General features: G+C 41.5%; 2 protein-coding genes across 2 annotated transcripts; one reads left to right on the top strand and one right to left on the bottom strand.

Moving 5' to 3' along the window:
- Positions 1–562: 562 nt before the first annotated feature.
- On the bottom strand, positions 563–8,303 carry zgc:86896 (uncharacterized protein LOC415190 homolog). Its single transcript, XM_058418672.1, has 10 exons — positions 8,146–8,303; positions 7,804–7,881; positions 7,358–7,462; positions 5,869–6,091; positions 5,400–5,507; positions 4,374–4,580; positions 3,905–3,980; positions 3,044–3,237; positions 1,690–1,780; positions 563–867 (listed from the first exon to the last, which is right to left on the bottom strand). Exons 2-10 carry the CDS (start codon positions 7,865–7,867, stop codon positions 862–864), a joined length of 1,074 nt encoding a protein of 357 aa, XP_058274655.1. The 5' UTR covers positions 7,868–7,881; positions 8,146–8,303; the 3' UTR covers positions 563–861.
- Positions 8,304–10,064: 1,761 nt separating this feature from the next.
- Positions 10,065–19,670, top strand: prkar1aa (protein kinase, cAMP-dependent, regulatory, type I, alpha (tissue specific extinguisher 1) a). Its single transcript, XM_058418659.1, has 11 exons — positions 10,065–10,220; positions 11,347–11,526; positions 11,684–11,851; positions 12,134–12,225; positions 13,318–13,379; positions 13,496–13,542; positions 13,620–13,778; positions 13,886–13,946; positions 14,026–14,147; positions 14,502–14,583; positions 15,287–19,670. The coding sequence occupies exons 1-11, from the start codon at positions 10,080–10,082 to the stop codon at positions 15,457–15,459; spliced, it is 1,287 nt and encodes a 428-aa protein (XP_058274642.1). The 5' UTR covers positions 10,065–10,079; the 3' UTR covers positions 15,460–19,670.
- Positions 19,671–21,281: the final 1,611 nt, after the last annotated feature.

Here is a 21,281-nt window from a genome sequence, read left to right as displayed (position 1 = left end):
GCAGTCTTAGAAAATTCCCACAGATTTTCAGCAAGCGTGTTCTGAAACATGCATTCAGCTAAAACCCTCTTTCATTCATCAAACATGAGCACAGCTCTCATAGAAAGTCATTTCATATGTCTTCATTGGTAGGAGTTTACAAGAAGACTCCTGTGCTTGCAATTTTGTAATTAAAGTATTTTCTGGAATAAAAAGGCTTAAAAAGCTCTGCTCACAAAAATAATTCATTCATTCATTCATTCATTCATTATCTATACCCGCTTATTCCTAATCAGGGTCACAGGGGTCTGCTGGAGCCTATCCCCAAAAATAATTAAATTAAATTAAAATAAATTAAGCTAAATTAAAGTAAATTGAAATAATAATAATAATAATAATAATAAATTATATAAAAAACAAGCATTTTTTTGTGCAACAAAAATTGAAATCCTGGAAATTTCACTTTCGCCACTGTGTTGCAGTCATACCTAACTGAAATACAATCAACATCTACAGTATTAGAAATAACTACAAGTAATTTTTTTTTTTTGACAAATAAATGTGTTTTATTTGGCATGGCAGGAAAAAAATCTTTAAAAAAAAAATTCCAAAACCAAAATATATTTTTTTCTAAAACAATTTGAAAATGTGGAAACTAAAGTCTATGTCTCCATAATATTTACTGCAGAGTAATAACTTTTGCCTGAGAGAAATTACAGAAATGAAAAAACACAGTGCAAGATATTTATTTTGAAACAGAATATAAAGTTTTGATCTTTGGTTATCTTTGGGAGCACATCAGCAGCATGATACTGAGGTCTTTGGCATGGTGTGGAGTGGACGTCAGATCATCCGCTAAATCTTTCGGCCTTGCTGTGAGTTTCAGTGCTGTAAAAAATAAATAAATAAATAAAACACACAAACAAGGATGAACCAGAAGAATTACAGATGTCAAAAGTTTACACACATACAAAAAAATACACACAATTTCCTGATTGCTCCAGACAGATGTTACATATATAAAAAAAATAAAATAAAAAAATAAATATATAAATATATGATGAAAAAATTATTATTCATGTCCCTTATTATACAGGACATGTGTGTATAATAATAATAATTATTATTATATAATAATAAAAATAATATTATTATTATAATAATAATTATTATTATATTATATATATTATATATATTATATATTATTATTATATTTTTTAAAATATTTTATTTATGTCCCTTATTATACAAGACATGTGTGTATAATAATAATAATAATAATAATAATAATAATAATAATAATAATAATAATAAATATTATTATTATTATTATTATAGATTGATTGTTATTATTATTTTATTATTTTATTTTTATTTATTTTTAGATAAAATATATAATGAAAAATATATTTTAAAAAACTACTTCAAAAAATGTATGATTTTCATCCCGTATTATACAGGACGTGCATGTATAATGATCATAATATTAATAATAATAATATTTTTTTTAATTATTATTATTCAATATATTGCTGATAAATTATTATTATTATTTTATTTAACTACAGTGTGTAGTATTAAAAAAAACAAAAATGTGGTCAAAAATATGCTTATTTTATCGCTTACACTGATATTCCATTTTCGGCAAAACTGTATGAAAAGTGACAACGTTTCTGTTTACATTAAAATAAAGAACAACGGTTGCAGTACCTTGAATTCCCAAAGCACCATGGCTCCATCCAGACTGACGCTGCTGAACTTTTCCACTTTGGCCTTGTTTCCCTCCACCACACACAGCTGGCTGCAGGTCAGACAAGACACCAGACTCTTAGAATAACATTCCTCCAATCACATCTAAGAAAATTGTACAAATCTTTTACAAATACTGAGCTTAACCCTGGGTTAGTGTTATTCTAAGCCCCGCCTTTAACCCCGGGGTAGAGAAAGGTGTAATGTAGAGGCGGGGTTATGAAGCGTGGCTTTTCTTCCTTGAGGTTATGAAACTCTGCTCTTTAGCTTTTACAGTGTTAACTCTACATCTTGGTGTGGAAGGTGAAAGGATGTGCTGTGAGAATGTTACAGCTTGTTGCTTAGCAACAGAAACCCAATCAGAAACTAAACAGAGCTTCAGGTGAAAAACAGGACATACACTATATTGCCAAAAGTTGTCTGTCTTTACTTGCACATGAATGTAATATGGAGTTGTCCCGCCCTTTGCAGCTATAACAGCTTCAACTCTTCTGGGAAGGCTTTCCACAAGGTTTAGGAGTGTGTTTATGGGAATTTTTGACCATTCCTCTAGAAGAGGTGCATTTGTGAGGTCAGGCACTGATGTTGGATGAGAAGGTCTGGCTCGCAGTCTCCGGTCTAATTCATCCCAAAGGTGTTCTATCAGGTTGAGGTCAGGACTCTGTGAAGTTCCTCCACACCAAACTCACTCATCCATGTCTTTATGGACCTTGCTTTGGTCACTGGTGTGCAGTCATGTTGGAACAGGAAGGGGTCATCCCTAAACTGTTCCCACAAAGCATGAAATTGTCCAAAATGTCTTGGTATGAAGCTGAAACATTAAGAGTTCCTTTCACTGGAACTAAGGGGTTGAGCCCAACCCCTGAAAAACAACACCTAAATTTAATGATTTGGAGGGCTGTCCCAAAACTTTTGGCAATATAGTGTAGCTGAACAACACTGAGCAAATATGTAAATAAGCAGGAGGTTAAGGCGGGGTTTAGGAATGTAGAGTGTGAAAGGTCAGATTATGAAGAGCCAGGATTCAGTGTTAACCCCAGGGGAAAGTAGGAGCAGTGTGAAACCTCTAACTACACAAACCCAGGATTCTGTTTAGACAGAGTTGTAATCACAAAGGGAAATATTTGGCGTGTGAAAAGCACTTTAGTTGCTCAATATCGTAGCCATGACTACTAATATGGAATATTAACTTCATGGCCTTAGAAGCAAACGTCAGACATTAAGTTTGTCTTGGCTGCTTGACCACATGGGAAAACGTGTTAGATGTTTGATGTGGTTAGATCAGGTGAGAGTGAAGCAGGTCTTCAGCTCCTACGTGATGCTGTTCTGGTGCAGAGTGTTCAGCTCGTTGTCCTCCTCATCAGTCGTGGCCTTCTTGTCCAGGTTGCGGAAGTGCTGCATGGCCGACATGCTGTTTTTGGACGTCTGCTTGCTGATACCCAGCTTCTGCACAAACTGCAGCTTGCCGGGTCCCTTATAGGAGAACTGATAGGGACAGCAGTCATGACCCTGTGACCCACACACAACAAATCAGCACCGGTCAATGGAAACACCACGGACTGTTAATGCCAGAACACACCTTCAAATCTATCTATCTGTCTATCTATCTATCTATCTATCTATCTATCTATCTATCTATCTATCTATCTATCTATCTATCTATTTGTCTGTCTGTCTTTCTTTTTATCTTTCTACCTATCACCGATCCATCCACCCATACAGCCACTCATTCATTCGTTCATTCATTCATCCATCCATCCATCCATCCATCGATCTATCTATCTATCTATCTATCTATCTATCTATCTATCTATCTATCTATCTATCTATCTATCTATCTATCTATCTATCTATCTATCTATCTATCTATCTATCTATCTATCTATCTATCCAACCACCCATACACTCCATCCATTAATCCCGGTATCCCTCGTCTGTCTTTCTTATCTTATCTATGCATCCATCCTTACATCCTTACATCCAACTACCCATACACCCATCAAGCCATCCATTCATTCATCCACCTACCTGTCTAGATGGATGTCTGTCTGTCTACCTATCCATTTATCCAACCATCCACACACTCTTCTATCTATCTATCTATCTATCTATCTATCTATCTATCTATCTATCTATCTATCTATCTATCTCTGAGGTTGTTGAGATTGAAGCTCACCGCAGCCACAGTCTCGGTCTCGCTGGCGTACAGCACACTGAGCAGTGGGAGTTGTTCTGTTGTCAGCTGCGTGATCCTGCATCATGCGTTTAATCCACATTAATCATAATCACTGCGACATTTTCCTTATTTCTCGTTATTTCCCTAGTTTCTGTAGTTCGTACTGCACATATTTTATTCAAAGCCAGCTCCAGAATTATCGGCAAAGACGAGCAAATAGGTTATGAAAAAAAGAGTTTTTGTGGTCAAAAATATGAACTGAATCTGAACTTTAATGGATATTTATATTCTTATAAAAATGAATTTGAATAAAAACCAACCACAGTGACTTTTCCATAACATCCCATTTACCAGGGGTGCCAATATTTATGGAGCTGAACATTGTTTTTAAATGTATTTCAGGTCAGTTGAATGATCTTTATATTATGTCTGGAGTGTAAGTAGATCATAAACATTGCAGGTGTTTTACTCTTTGCCGTGCGTGGCATCAGCGATGCTGATGGCGCTGTTGTGACTGACCCATGCCAGCGTGTCACCGGACGGAGAGAAGGCCACGCTGTGCACCCAACCTCCACAGTCTTTATTCTCCAGAAGCATTTCACCAAACGGCATCTTGACTCCCCACGGGGTCGGGCCGGGCTTGTCCTCGATTTCCTTTATATACGTGGAGAAAACCCTAACACAACAAAAACATAAGTGATCAGTAATAAAACAACTAAAAGGGCAAAATAGTTACAATTCAATTCCAATGGATTATAATTATACACTATATTGGCAAAAGTTTTGGGACACCCCTTCAAATCATTGAATTCAGGTGTTGTTTTCAGGGGTTGGGCTCGGCCCCTTAGTTCCAGTGAAAGGAACTCTTAATGCTTCAGCTTCATACCAAGACATTTTGGACAATTTCATGCTCCCAACTTTGTGGGAACAGTTTGGGGATGACCCCTTCCTGTTCCAACATGACTACACACCAGTGATCAAAGCAAGGTCCATAAAGACATGGATGAGTGAGTTTGGTGTGGAGGAACTTCACAGAGTCCTGACCTCAACCTGATAGAACACCTTTGGGATGAATTAGAGCGGAGACTGTGAGCCAGGCCTCCTCGTCCAACATCAGTGCCTGACCTCACAAATGTGCTTCTTCTAGAGGAATGGTCAAAAATTCCCATAAACACACTCCTAAACCTTGTGGAATGCCTTCCCAGAAGAGTTGAAGCTGTAAAGGGTGGGACAACTCCATATTACATTCATGTGCATGTAAAGGCAGATGTTCCAAAACTTTTGGCAATATAGTGCAGCCTTGACATTGATACTTGATAGAAAATGTGGTCAGTGATGTCACTGTGCTTGTACACGGTCAGAGACGGCTCACAACACAGACAACACAGAAAGAAGCTCGCTGTTTTCTCAACACACTCAGGAGAAATCTCTCCAGGAGTTTAGTCACATTTTAATCAGCAGGAACAGTGTGTGTGTGTGTGTGTGTGTGTGTAACCTGCAGTGGAAATCAGCTGATCCGGCCGCCAGAAGGATGTTATTGGGATGCCAGTCCAGACTGAGCACGGTGGAGCAGATCCCTTTCTTTATATGCTTACTGAGCCACCTACATCACCAGAAACACAGCACTGTTACGGAAAAAAAGACTCAATCGATCATTTTATGCAGTTTGCTCGATTCGAGCCAAGAGGTTTAACACTTTTCTTGCTTGTTAGCTATAAATCGGTTTGTTCTGAATGCATTTGGGCTCAGGAGGAAGTTGTGAACATTGTCGATTTTCGGTTAAATGACTCTGGATGTAAGCTGGGATTATGGGAAAGACAGAGGGGTTCAGGACGGAGGAGGAGTTTGTTGCTTTTTGTTTTATTAACTTAATGAAAAGAGAGAAAATGTGAGCAGATGTCTGTTGTAGTTGTGTGTGTATGTGTGTGTGTGTGTGTGTGTGTATGTGTGTGTGTGTGTCTCACCAGTCGTTCTCTTTCTCGAAGTAACACACTGAGATGAGTTTGGCTCCACTTCCCAGAGCGAACTTGTTCTCCAGAGGTGACCACTTCACGCACGTGGCGGCTCGGTTGATGCGAACGAGGACGAGAGTCGGCTTCCACGCGCCGTCCTTCAGCGTCCAGACGTAGGCGTTTCTGTCTGAGGCGCATGTCACGATGCGGTTCGACTCTGGGGCCCAGTCGATTCCTGAAACATCGTTACAGCAGAGCAGTAAAAATCTACTGGCACACTGTCTGATTAGCCATCTGTCTCTCTGACTGTGTGTCTGTCTGTTTGATTAGCCATATGTCTGACTGACTGTCTGTCTGTCTGTCTGACTGACTTTCTGTCTGGCTGTCTTACTGACTGACTATCCATCTGTCTGACTGTCTGTCGATCTGATTGACTTTCTGTCTGTCTGTCGGTCTGACTGACTGACTGTCCATCTTCTGTCTGACTGCCTGTCTGTCTGACTGACTATCCATCTGTCTGTCTGACTGTCTGTCTATCTGTATAGATACCTGTCTGTTACTCTGATCATCTGTCTGTCTGTTTGTCTGTCTGACTATCCATCTGTCTCACCGCCTACTTGCCTATACTTATTGTTATCTGTCTATCTATCATTCAATCTTTATTTCTAATTCATTTCTAATTAATTCAGTCTGTCTGTTTGTTTGTCTTCTATTAATCTGCCTATCTAACAATTTGCCTGTTTGTCTGGTTATCTGTCTGTCTGGCTTTTTTTTATCTGTATGGTCACATGACTGTTTGTTAATATAAGTAATATAATTTTTGTCTGTTTGGTTATCTGTCTGTCTGCCATTCTGTCTGTTGCTTTTGTCATCTAACTGTCTGCCTGGTCATCTGTCTGTCTATAAATCTGTTTGGTAATTTGTCTGTCTGTCTCTTTGGTCATCTATCTGTCTGTCTTTCTGTCTGTCTGGATATCTAGTGCTCTGGTAATTTGTCTGATTATCTGTCTGTCTTTCTGATAATCTTTAGGAATTTGAGTCTGTCTGGTCATCTATCTGTCTGTATGTTAGCCTGCATGTTCATCTGTCTGTCTGTCTGTAAGCCTGCCTGGTCATCTTTTTTGTCTGGTCATCTGTCTGGTCACCTTTGTCTGTTAATTTGTTTGTCTACCTATCTGTCTGCCTGCCTGTCTGTCTGCCTGTATGCCTGCCTGGTCATCTTTTTGTCTGGTATCTTGTCTGTCCGTCGATTCGTCTAGTCTCTTTTTTCCGTCTCTCTATAATCCATGTGCACAGACACACCTGCCACTTACACAGTATTAACAGAACCTTATTGCATTGACTGTAACGCAATGTTACAGACTGTACTTCTAGCCCAGCCCTCTCTGCTGTTTGTTTTGTGGGTCAGCTGTGTGTGTATATATGTGTGTGTGTGTGTGTGTGTGTTGTGTTATCAGTAAGATAGTGACTAATGGAACGGCGGCTTCCTGCTTTTCTTTACCCGTGATCCGCCCGCTGTGCTCCTTCAGCTCATGGATTTTGCTCCACTCCTTCCCCTTCTTCTGGTAAATGTTCACCACGCTGCTGTTGGGGCTGATGGCGATCTCTGAAAAAGAGAAGCAGTGATGATGATGATGATGATGAGGAGGAGGAGGAGGAGGAGGATGGTAGTGATGATCTCCGGTTACACGCATTTATGCACTTAAACGCTCTCTCAGTGCAGCTAAAGTGGATTGAGTCTGCTTTTAGAAGATTTAGGGAAAGAGAAATGCTGAGAGTTGATGCTGTAAGTTCACTGAGAAGGTAATGGATGATTATGAGGGAAAAGCAAGGGGGTTGGAGGGGCAGGTGTGGGCTGAGGACGGGGTGGCGGGGTGGGGTTGAGGGGGCGAGCCTCGGGCTACAGTGTGATGGCTCTACAGCTGACTGACACATACACACACTTACGAGTTCGGTCTTTGTTCCAGGCATGACAGGATAGAGGCTCCAACCCGAAGCTGTACAGAGACATGTTGGAACAGAGTCCTGGAATGCAACACACACACACACACATGGTATTGAGTTTCATAGAAATGCCAGATAAGCGGGAAAAAAACAGGACCTACAGGTAAATTTGATCAATTTGACTCAATGTGAAAATGCAAAAGATGAATCATATCAGATATTAGTCATGTAGTGAACACTGCACTAACTCAAACCACAAACATCTGGAAAAAAATATCTAGCAAACAGTTTATTATCTGAAGACATTTAATCCACCAATATAAGATTACATAAGATTACATTTACCTGTATATAAGTCAGTGTTGCTCTTTCCCCTGAATGGCTATTTACAGTCCTGAGGTCAGTCAGAGGCTCCGTGGACTATGGGCAGTCGACACGAATGCAGCTGAACACTGAAGGGCTGGAGAGATTGAGAGAGAGAGAGAGAGAGAGAGAGAGAGAGAAGGAGGGAAGGAGGAAGAGGGTGTGTCTGCATTCTGACTGAAGATCTCAGCACCTGAGTTTGTCTGGATGAGTTCATACAGGAATTTAAGGAAAAGTCCAGACTGGATCACTTGTGATTCTGGAGCCAGATGATTGGTTGGTGGTTTTTCTGGGGTTTTTTCTCTTAAGGGCCTCGCTCAGGGGCCCAAAAGTGGCAGTGCTGGGGCTTAAATCCTAACCTTCCAATAAACAACCCAGAGTTTTAAACACTTGTGCCACCACTGCTATCATCTATCATCATCTATCATCATCTATCATCATCATCATCATATTAATAAAAAATAAACAATGCAGAAGCACTGAAGACATCGGAGCAAATCCTAGACTCGATGTCCCAGAATGCATTACGGCTTCACAAGTCCGGCTTGCAGCAGAAACGTGACCTGGCTCATGCGGTTAGAGATATACGATATGACAAACACGATGGCATTAACAGCTAAAGTTACAGCTTTAGAAGATCTCCCTGAATGAAGAAAAAAAAAGCATCGCTCTGTTAGGTTAGAGATCTTCGAGCCGGAGCTAAAATCACATTGCGAAATTATCGGGACGACATTATGGATCATGAAGGGAAATAGTTTAAATTACAACACAGACGTTGACACTGGATGTTGTGTGATGTTGGTACGAGTGGATGAGGTACAGCAGCGTTGGTGTGTATGTGTTAAACATTAACTGCATTTTATTACACATTCCTCAGGTACATATAGAGGCTTATCTGTTTTTCCCATGCACAGTGTCTGTGTGTGTGTGAGAGAGAGAGAGTCATCTTAAAGCCTGCCGTTAATCTGGCTCAGATCTTATCACAGAGCTGGTTCATCTTTATCGATCTTATACCAGTGAAGATTAGGAACATGTCCATATATGGACGCAAGGACACGCCCGTTTCCAACTTTCCAGTAAGCTGTGTTCACTTAATCTGATTAATGAACTAGTATCGGTGAGTATATTGGTAGGAGAATGTTGAACATGGAGCTGCCAGGCAAAAAGGAAGGCCAAAGAGGAGGTATATGGATGTCTTAGCACTGTTGCCTCACAGCAAAAAGGGTCTGGGTTTGAATCCCGGGTTCGAACAGGCAGGGGCCTTTCTGTGTGGAGTTTGCATGTGTGCCTGAGTGGGTTTACTCCGGGTACTCCGGTTTCCTCCCACAGTTCAAAAACATGTACATTAGGTTGATTGGTCATTCTAAATTGCCCATAGGAGTGAGAGTGAGTGTGTGTGGTTGTCTGTCTATATGTGTGACCCTATGATGGACTGGTGACCTGTCCAGGGTGCACCCCTGCCTTTCACCCCAATGTGTGCTGGGATATGCTCCAGCAGATCCCCGTGACCCTAATTAGGAATAAAGCGGGTATAGACGATGGATGGATGGATGGTCAGGGTCATGACGAATCCCACAAGCCTTTTAGAAGAGTCCCATGGGTGAGGAGGAATACATCCTGGAGGATCTTGAAGCACACACTCATGCACATGCACACACACTTCTTCACACCTCCTAGGGGGCAATTTTTTAGTGCTTTCAAAATTCAATAAAGTCCAACCAACGAGATGCAGAAGGAAGTGAAGATGAGCAATTATTTTAACAAATAACCCAAAAAACGTTTCCTATCATCGATTGCTACTTTATACGTAGGATATTTGGCACTAATATAATGTTGTTGATATGTAAACAGTTGTAAATTTACATTTCAACCCCGGAGGGAGCCAAATTGACGTCACTGCGTGTTTGTGTCCGGTAATGACGTATTTCCGCTTTGAGGCACCCATCCAAGCGAGGACCGAGAAAAGAGAACGGGAGTGTCAGTGTTTATTAAAGTTTACAAAAAAAAAGCAAAACAAAACAACAACAACACCGAGGAAATATTTTCTGGCAACTCAGGTATGATATTTAACCAGATACCAGCCTGTCGTTAGATTTTCGACTCGTCTTGTAACGTTTGAGAGGAAAACAGAAAGTCCGAATGCGGTGGCTTCCGTTTGTTTTGATAACGGTAGCGTTTTACAAGATGGCGGTTCTCTTAATGGTTCTCGGGCATGTGATCTTTTCCCACCGCTTTCGCGACGAACCCTGATCTCCGCGCGGCTATTGGCTCACACAAGCCCGCCTCCTTGCTGTCATTGGCCGATATCGGTGACTTCTCGTGAGAAGGAACTTTGTGGCAAATCCTCGCGACAGAGCGGGAAAGAGATAGCCAATCCCAGTGCACGGAGGCGGGGTTTATCGAAAGCGGGTAGGAGAAAAAAAAAAAAACAGGCTAGCTGCATTACGCTTATCATCACCTGACTGGTTGAAGATGATATCAATATGATTAAAGGATTTTTTTATTGCACGTTATCAGCGATAAAATGGTGTCGTTTATTGGTGTTTTGTGTATATCTATATAGTTTATTTGGGAATGGAAAAACTAGCTTCAACTAGCCCAGGCATTAAAAAAAGCACGCAACATCTGCCATAGCTAGCCGTGGCTAAATTCCCTATAGCACAGTTAGCATGTGTGTGAAATATAAATACGGATAATTGACTTGGGATTAAATAAGTCCGCATCCTGTACTTCATATTATAGCTGTTATTTATTTTAATGTATTGTTGGGTTCATTTTCTATTTGCATGTCTCCCAAGTAAAACAAGTGTGGGTTGAGGGTCACCTGAAATGGGATGCTGATACACCTAAGGTGGGAAAATAAATCAATATTAATTTTTATACGTAATACATGGTGTATAGAAGGCTTTATCAGGGTCTGAGGGGCGGCGAATCCGGAGGAACTCCCATCATGTGGCATCATGCATACACACTCGTTCACATGTTCATACGAAGTGGCAGTTTAATGTAGTCGTGCTGTTTGGACTGTGAGAGGAAACCAGAGAACCCAGAGGAAACCCACACACACATTATCCCATACTGACCCTACCCCGAGCTCAGGATTGAACCAGGAAACCCACACACACGTGTCCAGCTGAACTGAAAGACTCACAGATTACTGATCATTCGATTTCATGTCTCCAGGTCATCATGGCGTCCGGCAGCTCGAGCAGCGAGGAGGAGAGGAGCCTGCGGGAGTGTGAGCTCTACGTGCAGAAGCACAACATCCAGCAGCTGCTGAAGGACTGCATCGTGCAGCTGTGCACGTCCAGACCAGAGCGACCCATGGCCTTCCTCCGGGACTACTTTGAGAGGCTCGAGAAGGTGCGTGACCTCATTTGGGAGAAAAACGATAAGATGGCATTGTCGATCGTTCGGATATTTTTGTTGTGTAAAGTTTGCGTCTGTAGTTTTGCGCACACACTTCTTTGAGGGAGAGACTCATCTTTATTTGGGATGGTTTGTGTTTTCCTCCCATCAGGAGGAGGCCAAACAGATGCTCAGCCAGCAGAAGTCCGGTTCTCGCTCCGATTCCCGAGAGGATGAGATTTCTCCTCCCATGAACCCGGTGGTGAAAGGTCGTCGTCGTCGCGGCGCCATCAGTGCTGAGGTTTACACTGAGGAAGATGCTGCATCCTACGTCAGAAAAGTACTGAAACCTCACACACACACACTGCATGAAACAGTATGTTCTAGATCATGACATCATCATGGACAGTTTGTACAGGCCACGCCCACAAGGGACGAGCGATACGAGTGACTTGTCCCGCTGTTAGTGTGAACTTTTCATTTGTTTTCCTAGTAATTTAATGAACCAGCTAGTTACACAAAGATGCTAGCAATCTGTGTGTGCAAAGGTATGTGGTTAAAAGGGTTTTTTTAAAGCTATAACACAGAAAACTATTAACTGTAAGCTCGTGTTTGTTCCCAGGTTATTCCGAAAGACTACAAAACAATGGCTGCTCTTGCGAAAGCGATCGAGAAGAACGTGCTGTTCTCCCATCTGGATGACAATGAAAGAAGGTGAATTCTATCTATCTATCTGGCTCTTTTTTGGACTGTTTTTGTTTTTGAGTTTCTACAAACTTTGCATAAAGACCCTTTTAACACTGAGACATTTATCATCACCGCACTCTCATCAGCTGCCCGAGATTCTTCAACGATTATTAATTATAACGCTTCAGATTAGATTCAAGATAACGCTCAGTGAGCTCATTTTTATACAATGATCAGCCATAACAGTATGACCACTGAGAGGTGCCGTGAATAAGACTGATGATCATGGCACCTGTTAGTGGGTGGGATATATTAGGCAGCAAGTCAACATTTTGTCCTCAAAGTATCCTTTATGTCCTGTAAGTATCTCATGGAGGCCCCACCTCACAACTTACAGGATCTGCTGTTAACATCTTGGTGCCAGATACCACAGCAGACCTTCAGGGATCTAGTAGAGTCCATGCCTCAACGGGTCATGGCTATTTTAGCAGCAAAAGAGGGACCAACACAATATTAGGCAGGTGGTCATAATGTTATGGCTGATCAGTGTATATTCAGTGGCATGTTAACTGCAATAATCTCTCGGTATATATTGATATTTAGACAGTGTTGTGGTGTTAATGGCTGCAGGGACGAAGTCAGAATCGATACGCATCGACTTCAAACGCAGGAAGTTTCATAACCTAGTGAAGGAACTCCATCAGGAAGTGAACAGCGCCCTCTTGTGTTTATAAATATGAAGGCAAATTAGAGTAACAACACAAACATCCGTTATAGTTCATTATAACTATAATATTGTTGTTGTTTTTTATTGGAAATAAAATTCATATTTTATTGGGAGGGGGGGGTAAACGTCCTCAACTAAACTTTAGTGTTTTATAAAGTGGTGTTTTAGTAACAGAAAGGAGGTAAAAAGCTCAGTTTCCTTTATGATTCTAGCTGATTTCCCCTGCTGTTAGTCATAAACAATACTAATTACTAATCCTGGTTAATATAAATAACAATAACCGATCATGGAAAGTAAAGATAATCCTAAATAAGATTTTATTTTGTCTTTAGATTAAACAGAACGTACTGAATGACTTAAAGTTTTAAAAAAAAACATTTTTTCCTCTTTAGTGATATATTTGATGCCATGTTTTCTGTGAACTACATCGCCGGAGAGACGGTCATTCAGCAAGGTAAATAAATTAATTAATTATGAATATTTGCAAAACTGTAATATGAAATGTTGAGCACGTTGTATAATTTTTAATATATTTATTTTGTTTATTTAAAAAAAAAAAAATTATTTTAGGTGACGAGGGTGATAACTTCTACGTTATTGATCAGGGTGAAATGGATGTAAGTGAGCCATCATTTTTAGCTGTGTACGGTTGAGAAATGTATCAGTCGAGTACATCATCCATTTTCATTTGCAGGTGTACGTGAACAACACGTGGGTGACGAGCATCGGAGAAGGTGGCAGTTTCGGCGAGTTGGCGCTGATTTACGGCACTCCGAGGGCAGCGACCGTCCGAGCCAAAACCAACGTCAAGCTGTGGGGCATCGACAGAGACAGCTACAGGAGAATACTGATGGTACACACACACCACACACACGCTTATAGATAACGTGATGACACATTGATGGCTCACATGATGATTTACATTAGACAGAGTAGCTGGAAATGCTTTCCTTTTTTTAGGGAAGCACTCTGAGGAAGAGGAAGATGTACGAGGAATTCCTGAGCAAGGTGTCCATTTTGGGTAAGCTTCATCGTCTCCTTTCATTGAGGTTTAATTTTAAAGCACGTTCGCTTAACGGAGCGTTTTTCACCACGTTCAGAATCCCTGGATAAGTGGGAGAGGTTAACGGTGGCCGACGCTTTGGAGACTGTGCAGTTCGAGGACGGGCAGAAGATCGTCGTCCAAGGGCAACCCGGAGACGAGTTTTTCATCATCCTCGAGGTGAGCACCACGTTTCTGTAGTGAAGCAGAAATAGTTTTAGAAAAGAATAAGCTGAAATATGAAGACGGGGGAGCGGTGGTAGCTCAAGTGGTTAAGGCTCTGGGTCATTGAGCAGAAGATCAGGGTTCAAGCCCCAGCATCACCAAGCTGCCACTGTTGGGCCCTTGAGCAAGGCACTTAACCCCAACCTGCTCCAGGGGCACTGTATTATGGCTGACCCTGCACTCTGACCCCAACCCTCCAAGGATGGTTGGGATATGCGTAGAAAGCAGTAATGTATATGTGACAAATGCAGACAACTTAACTTAAGATGCTGTTAAAACACACACACTGAGGTATCCTGGTGTTTACAGGGATCAGCAGCCGTGCTTCAGAGACGCTCCGAGAACGAGGAGTTCGTAGAAGTGGGTCGACTCGGATCTTCTGATTACTTTGGTGAGTTTTTATTTTTTTCTTCTTCTGTTCACCTGAACGACAGCGAGCTCACACGGCACCATTTTCAGAGTCGTCGGATCACCGTTGTTGTTGTTTTCACGCTGCACCACTATCTAAGGGTAGTGTTCAGTCTCTGCTGTGTTCACACAGCACGATGGATCGGTGACAGGAGGTTACACACTGCACCACTTCACAATAGATCAGAGTTCTGGTGCCAGACTGGAAATGGTACCAGGCAAGAAGTTTTGTGATCCAAATGGTCTGTGCGCTGATTTGCAGTAGGGGGGGTGAAAAAGAAACAAAGATTATGGAGGAAGAAATGGTTATATATATATATATATATATGTATGTATATGTGTATGTGTGTATATGTATGTATATAAATAAAGCTCGGCACTCTAGGCTACATCTACGGAAACATACACGGAAACGTCTGAAAAGGCTTACACTCCCTGTACTGAGCATGAGGAACACGTAACATGCTTCCACCTGCGTCATTGCCGCCTGGCATTTATTTACAAACCGTAGCGGCAATATGTCGAGGAAAAGCGCTGGATTGGTCACATGACTTAAAAACCTTAAATGCTTCGGTGTTTCTTTGTGTGTTTCTACTCACCCGTGTATTTATTTATATATGATGATGGTTTTTTATGCGCTTTGAGCTTTATTAAAAGTTGTTCTGTGTGTGTGTGTGTGTGTTCAGGCGAGATTGCACTGCTGATGAACCGTCCTCGCGCCGCCACTGTGGTCGCACGCAGTCCCCTGAAGTGCGTGAAACTCGACCGTCCACGCTTCGAGCGCGTCCTCGGACCCTGCTCCGACATCCTGAAGAGGAACATCCAGCAGTACAACAGCTTCGTCTCTCTCTCCGTTTAAATCCCTCTCTCTCTCTCTCTCTCTCTCTCTCTCTCTCACCTCCTCTGTTTATCGCAGGGTCCAGCTACGCTTTATTTTCGTATTTGGTTCGTGCTCGCTGTGTGTGTGTGTGTGTGTGTGTGTGTGTGTGTGTGGATTTAGCCTCATGTTCTCGAACCCAGAGATGTAAAACGAAGCAACAGGAAACTGCTCTCCTTAACAGTTATTTTGTTTGTGTATTTATTTGTTTTTCCAGACTGCTCGGTACATCCGTCCGTTTATTTTTATTTATTCACTTTGGTTCAGCTGTTCTGACCATTTCAGAGGATTTAGGATCTGGCTGTAGTAACATTGTAATGTTTCACTTTTCACATCTCGTGGTTCTCCTTCATATGTTTTCCACATACTTGGGTGAAAGAGCGTGTGTGTGTGTGTGTGTGTGTTCGTTCTCAAATATAAAGCTGAAACAGGAAAAAAAGACTTCTTCCTCACAGATGAGCCTGTTAACTGGTTTCTAGGTACAATAGATTTATTTTATTATATTTAACTCTTACTGTTACTCAGTCCTGGGTGTATTCCCGCCTCCAGCCCAGTATTCCCGGGATGGGGATATGGATCCAGCGTGATCCTGACCAGAAGAACTGCGCTCTGGTTACATTTGTTGTTGGTTTTTTTTCCCTCTCCCCTTCCTCGCCAGTCCAAAAGGTTATTTCTCTGACGATGAATTTTTGATGACGAGTGAAGGTTTAATTTAATTTACAAACAAAAGTAAGCGCATGAAATAGTCCAGCGTCAATCAGACGAAACATACAAGAGGTTACGATGAACTGAAATAATTGGACGCAAGTCTGAGTGTCCAGTGAGACGGTCAGACAGAACCTTCAGGGAGAAATGATTCAAATGGGACTTAAACCAAGTTCACTGAACTGTCTTAGTTTTCTGTCTGTTTCTTGCCTAATCTGTATTCAGAAGTTTTAGCCTCCTGAAGATCAGATATTTCTCTCTCTCGCTCTCTCTCATATTCTGTCTCTCTCATACTCACTCACTCCTCCTATCTCTCCCTCTCTCTCTCTTACTCACTCACTCCTCCTATCTCTCCCTCTCTCTCTCTTACTCACTCACTCCTCCTATCTCTCCCTCTCTCTCTCTTACTCACTCACTCATCCTATTTCTCTCTCTCACTCTCTCTCGCTTGCTCACTCTCTTTCCCTCTTCCTCTCTCTCTCTCTCTCTCTCTCTCTCTCTCACACACACTCTCTCTCTCACACACTCTCTCTCTCACACTCTCTCACTGACTCTCTCTCTCTTTCACTGACTCTGTGTCTCTCTCTCTCTCTCTCTCTCTCTCTTTTTAAATCGTGCGATCATTTTGAAGTGTTCAGAGCGTGACTAATCCCGAGGCGAGGCGGTAAACTGAGCGCTCTCAAGTTTGCGCCCTATAACAGTGTTTACAATTCATTTTGGACTGTAGTGGCGCCAAAGGCAGGTGTGTGTGTGTAAGATTTATTGGTTCTGTTTATACTCTTGAGGGTACTGAAGTTGCGTCCTTTAAACACTGTGTGTGTGTGTGTGTGTGTGTCTGTGCTGTAGCGATCCGCTTTTGCTCCTTATCGTTCTTTATTGCACACATATAGCAGAAGTAAATGATAGTAAATCACCATAAATGTATTTTTTGCACACTTTGGTATATATTGAAATATTAAGATTCTCTCTATATAAAATCTACGTGTCGCTCACCCCCCCCCACACACATTATTAATTGCTCCTCTTCTTTCTCTTACGTTTTATTTTCTCTGCTCTTCTCTCCCTTCATAGCCGTCCTTTAACCGTGTATCCAGTTCTCCACATAGGGCACTATTTTTCTATATCCAGCACACTCACGAAATCCCACAGCGCCCTGCTTTGTCTCCGGTTTGGGACACGCCCACTAGACGTTCGTGTTGCCTATATAGTGAATATATTAGGACGCATCCACACTGGGCGTATTTAGTGAATACGGGATGAGAAGTGGTTATGAGGCCTCAGTAGTGAATTTGGGACGTGTGTGTGTTATCGTAAATGAGGTGTAGTTTGGGATGCAGCGTCCACATGCTGGTCAGACCTTTTAGATAAAGCCTCCGTAATACATAGGGTGTGGTTTGGGACACGTCCACTAGTTAGGAGGTCTGTATAGTGACGAAGGTGTAGTTTGTGTAGGGTTTTTACCGGACAGTGCTTCTGGTCTTCATTTCAGTACTGTGCGTTTATCACAGTCTCACATTTCATAACTGCTTTGGATGACCGGAGTGAAGCAGGACTGTGTTTATCTTTTTAAAGTCACCTAATTGTGTTTGGATTCTCAACACTGTGGAACAGAACGTGAAATCGTAGTTACTGTAACAACGGAGTAGACTGTATTTAGTCCGGTCTGTGATCATTTCATTTTAATTACATGCTTTAAAGTAGCAGCGTGTAACTATTTTGTTTCCTAAAAAGGAGTCAGAAGAAAGCGCCCGAGAACGGGGCGTCCTCTCAATTTCAAGTCGTTCCTGAAATAAATTTAAAGTCAGAACTGTCAGATGCGACGCTTATGTTGCTGTTGTTGCGTCGCCATGGAAACAACCCTGAACTCCTGTAACTTAGTTACATACTGCAGCTTTAATATTATGGAACGTTTGTCTAGCAAGAATTTTTTTGTGTAGTATTAAACAGGACAGCGGATTACGGTTTTCCAAAAACGTTGTACTGTATTTCTTTCAAAACTGACGGAGGAAACTTGAGCACATGCGTGTGCGTGCGTGCGTGTGCGTGCGTGCGTGCGTGCGTGCGTGTGCGTGCGTGTGCGTGCGTGTGTGTGTGAGAAACCCATACAAGAGTCTCTTTACACTCATGTCAGAGGCTGTTAGGTTGCCTGATTTCAAAACGTCCTTTTGCTTGGGCATCAGCTTTTAACAAACGTAAAATCTATTAATTGAGCATAGGAATGATTCTCCTCACAATAATCGCTTCAGCTCTTGGCACAGTTTTATTAAACAGAAGGGTTTCGTTCATTCGTGGTTCTTTAAATTCTCCATCGTGATTGGATATCTTTACATTCTTTATCGTGATTCAGTATCTTAAAATTCTCCATTGTGATCGTGTGAAATCTGTAATTTAGTTGTATTATGCAAAAGAGATTCAAGAACACTTGTTAGGAAACATCGTGGGTGGAAACAAGCGATAACAACTACGGGAAATTCGGTCGAAGTTCCCGCAGGGGGCGGGGTTAGAGTAGTCTCATCCACGCCCACGACTGATCCATATGCCACATAACTCGAGGCGAAATTTCTGAACCAAATACAAAAAGCTACATCAGCTCTAATGATCCTAAACGTTTCACACTGACGTGTATAAATCAGAAACCTGCCCCGAGACTCAAACTAGAAGATTAAAAGATTTTGTTGCATAAAAATGACTAGCGAATAGAGAGTGAGGTTAATGCGGTGAAAACTTTTCACGCTGAACAACCGACAGATTTAGAACTTTATCCAAGATGTGTTAAACTGTGCTGAAGAGTTCAGCGAGTATCGTGAGGTGAAGACGTAGCGCTAGCTCCATGTGTTCATGAAATCTGTTATTTTTGTTGTCGCTTAGTGACGAACTTTAGCGTCACGCCCTGTCCTTTCTTTCATTAAGTACAATACTGACTGAACATCCAAACAGTTTTCCTACATTTGTCTAACTGAAGCAGGAGCTTGTGAAAGAAGCAGATGTGATTAGCTTACGTCGTTCCCTAAAGTTTGATCTCCGCAGTATTTGATTCTGGCGCGTCTATCGTTTCGAGCTCAACGCTAACTCCATAGCCTCTCAATTGCGTAGCGGTGCTGCAATGACACGCTGTTTTTCTTTCTGAATATGAAGAAAATTTTCACCTCAGAGAGCGGCCATTTTGGTTCGTTTTCTTCTTCCACCAGAACCACACACCCCTTCCTCCTCCTCCTCCTCCTTGTGTATTAGTCATTCCCATGTCTTCTTTTCAGAGCTCTAGTATGGATAAAAAGCTGATTTTCTGTGATCCTGGCTGACGTGTCCATCTGCGCTGCTCTTTAGCTTTGCTGAGGACCATTTTCTCTTCTGTGTTTCTGTGATGTATTACAGATTTTCTGTTTTTTTTTCTCCTCCCCTTATATCGTGCTGATATTGTAACCCCCTTTTTTTTGGTATCGATCATCCCAATGGCAGGCCAAGCAATAAAAAAAAAATTCTTAAACACGTCTCTGTTTTTGTTTGAGTTTTCTCTCTGCTTATTTGCAATTGAATAACATGCTGGGAAATCTTCATGTCCAGGAGTTGGAAGCCACGCCCCCTTTCACTTAAATTGGCAGGTCCAGAAACCACGCCTCCTATTTTGAAATTACTCAATAAGCCTATGTTCATGTCGCTTGTATTTGTCTCTTGTGGGCGTGGCTTCTCCAGAATTGTGGGGTTTTTTGTTTGTTTTAAATGATAATAAACCACAGTAGCTATATAACTATTTTAACATCATGTTTGCATAGTGACCGGTGCATTCAATCAGCAGTTAGGAGCTAACTATACTAGCTCACCAGCTATTTCCGTCCAAGATTTATTAGCCATGTCTGCCTTTCCATGCACATTAATAATGAGTAATATGGAGTTGTCCCACCCTTTGCAGCTATAACAGCTTCAACTCTTCTGGGAAGGCTTTCCACAAGGTTTAGGAGTGTGTTTATGGGAATTTTTGACCATTCCACTCGAAGCGCATTTGTGAGGTCAGGCACTGATGTTGGATGAGAAGGTCTGGTTCACAGTCTCCGCTCTAATTCATCCCAAAGGTGTTCTATGGGGTTGAGGTCAGGACTCTGTGAAGTTCCTCCACAACAAACTCACTCATCCATGTCTTTATGGACCTTGCTTTGGTCACTGGTGTGCAGTCATGTTGGAACAGGATGGGGTCATCCCCAAACTGTTCCCACAAAGCATGAAATTGTCCAAAATGTCTTGGTATGAAGCTGAAGCATTAAGAGTTCCTTTCACTGGAACTAAGGGGCCGAGTCCAACCCCTGAAAAACAACACCTGAATTCAATGATTTGGAGGCAATATAGTGTATTTTATCATGTTTGGTGGCCATTTTTTTGTTTTGTTATGTTTTGTTTTGTTTTCTTATAAAAATAAAAAGCACCTCTCCCATGGTCCATAAGAACAGCCTCATTGGTCTTGTCTCCTTTAATACAAAAACACACAAAATCAACACAATAAATTGCTCGATTATGAGCTTATGGATCTGTTATGATGTGGATATTCGGTGCTTGGTTTTGTTTTTTGTTTTCTCACAAGAAATATCTTTTAAAAGCATGGATTAAACACTTTATTTCACTCCAACACAACTCATTCACGGAGCATTAACCCGTCTCTCTGGCACGTGCTGAGGCTTGTAAAGGCGCAGTCAAGGCGAAACTCCGATCTGTTTTTTTTTTCTTTTTCTGTATAGATTTTCTATAGAGTTACTAAATGTGACGGAAATGAGAATTAGTTCGAGACTCGAGAGTGACTTCTTGTTTATGGGTTTTGGGATGCGGAGAGGTCGTGGGCGCTTTAAAACTGCTGTGGACTGCAGTTCAGCCTACACTCTGGGTTGCCAGATTGAACATTCTCACACCCAAATGAATGAACCGGCTTGAGATTGAGAATGTTTCTTCACCCTGAAATCGATCAAAACATGACGCTGTGAACCCTGACATTCATTATGAGAGAAAAAAGGCATTTCTGTGCTGTCTTAACAAGTGATTTAAAGATAAAGGTGATGATTAGGGTTCCAGTATTCTGTAACATCTATCTATCTATCTATCTATCTATCTATCTGTCT

The sequence above is a fragment of the Hemibagrus wyckioides genome, linkage group LG02, assembly GCF_019097595.1.
Source record: "Hemibagrus wyckioides isolate EC202008001 linkage group LG02, SWU_Hwy_1.0, whole genome shotgun sequence".
Lineage (NCBI taxonomy): Eukaryota > Metazoa > Chordata > Actinopteri > Siluriformes > Bagridae > Hemibagrus > Hemibagrus wyckioides.
Note: the sequence above shows the minus strand (reverse complement) of the source record. Positions and strands in the feature narration are given on the sequence as shown.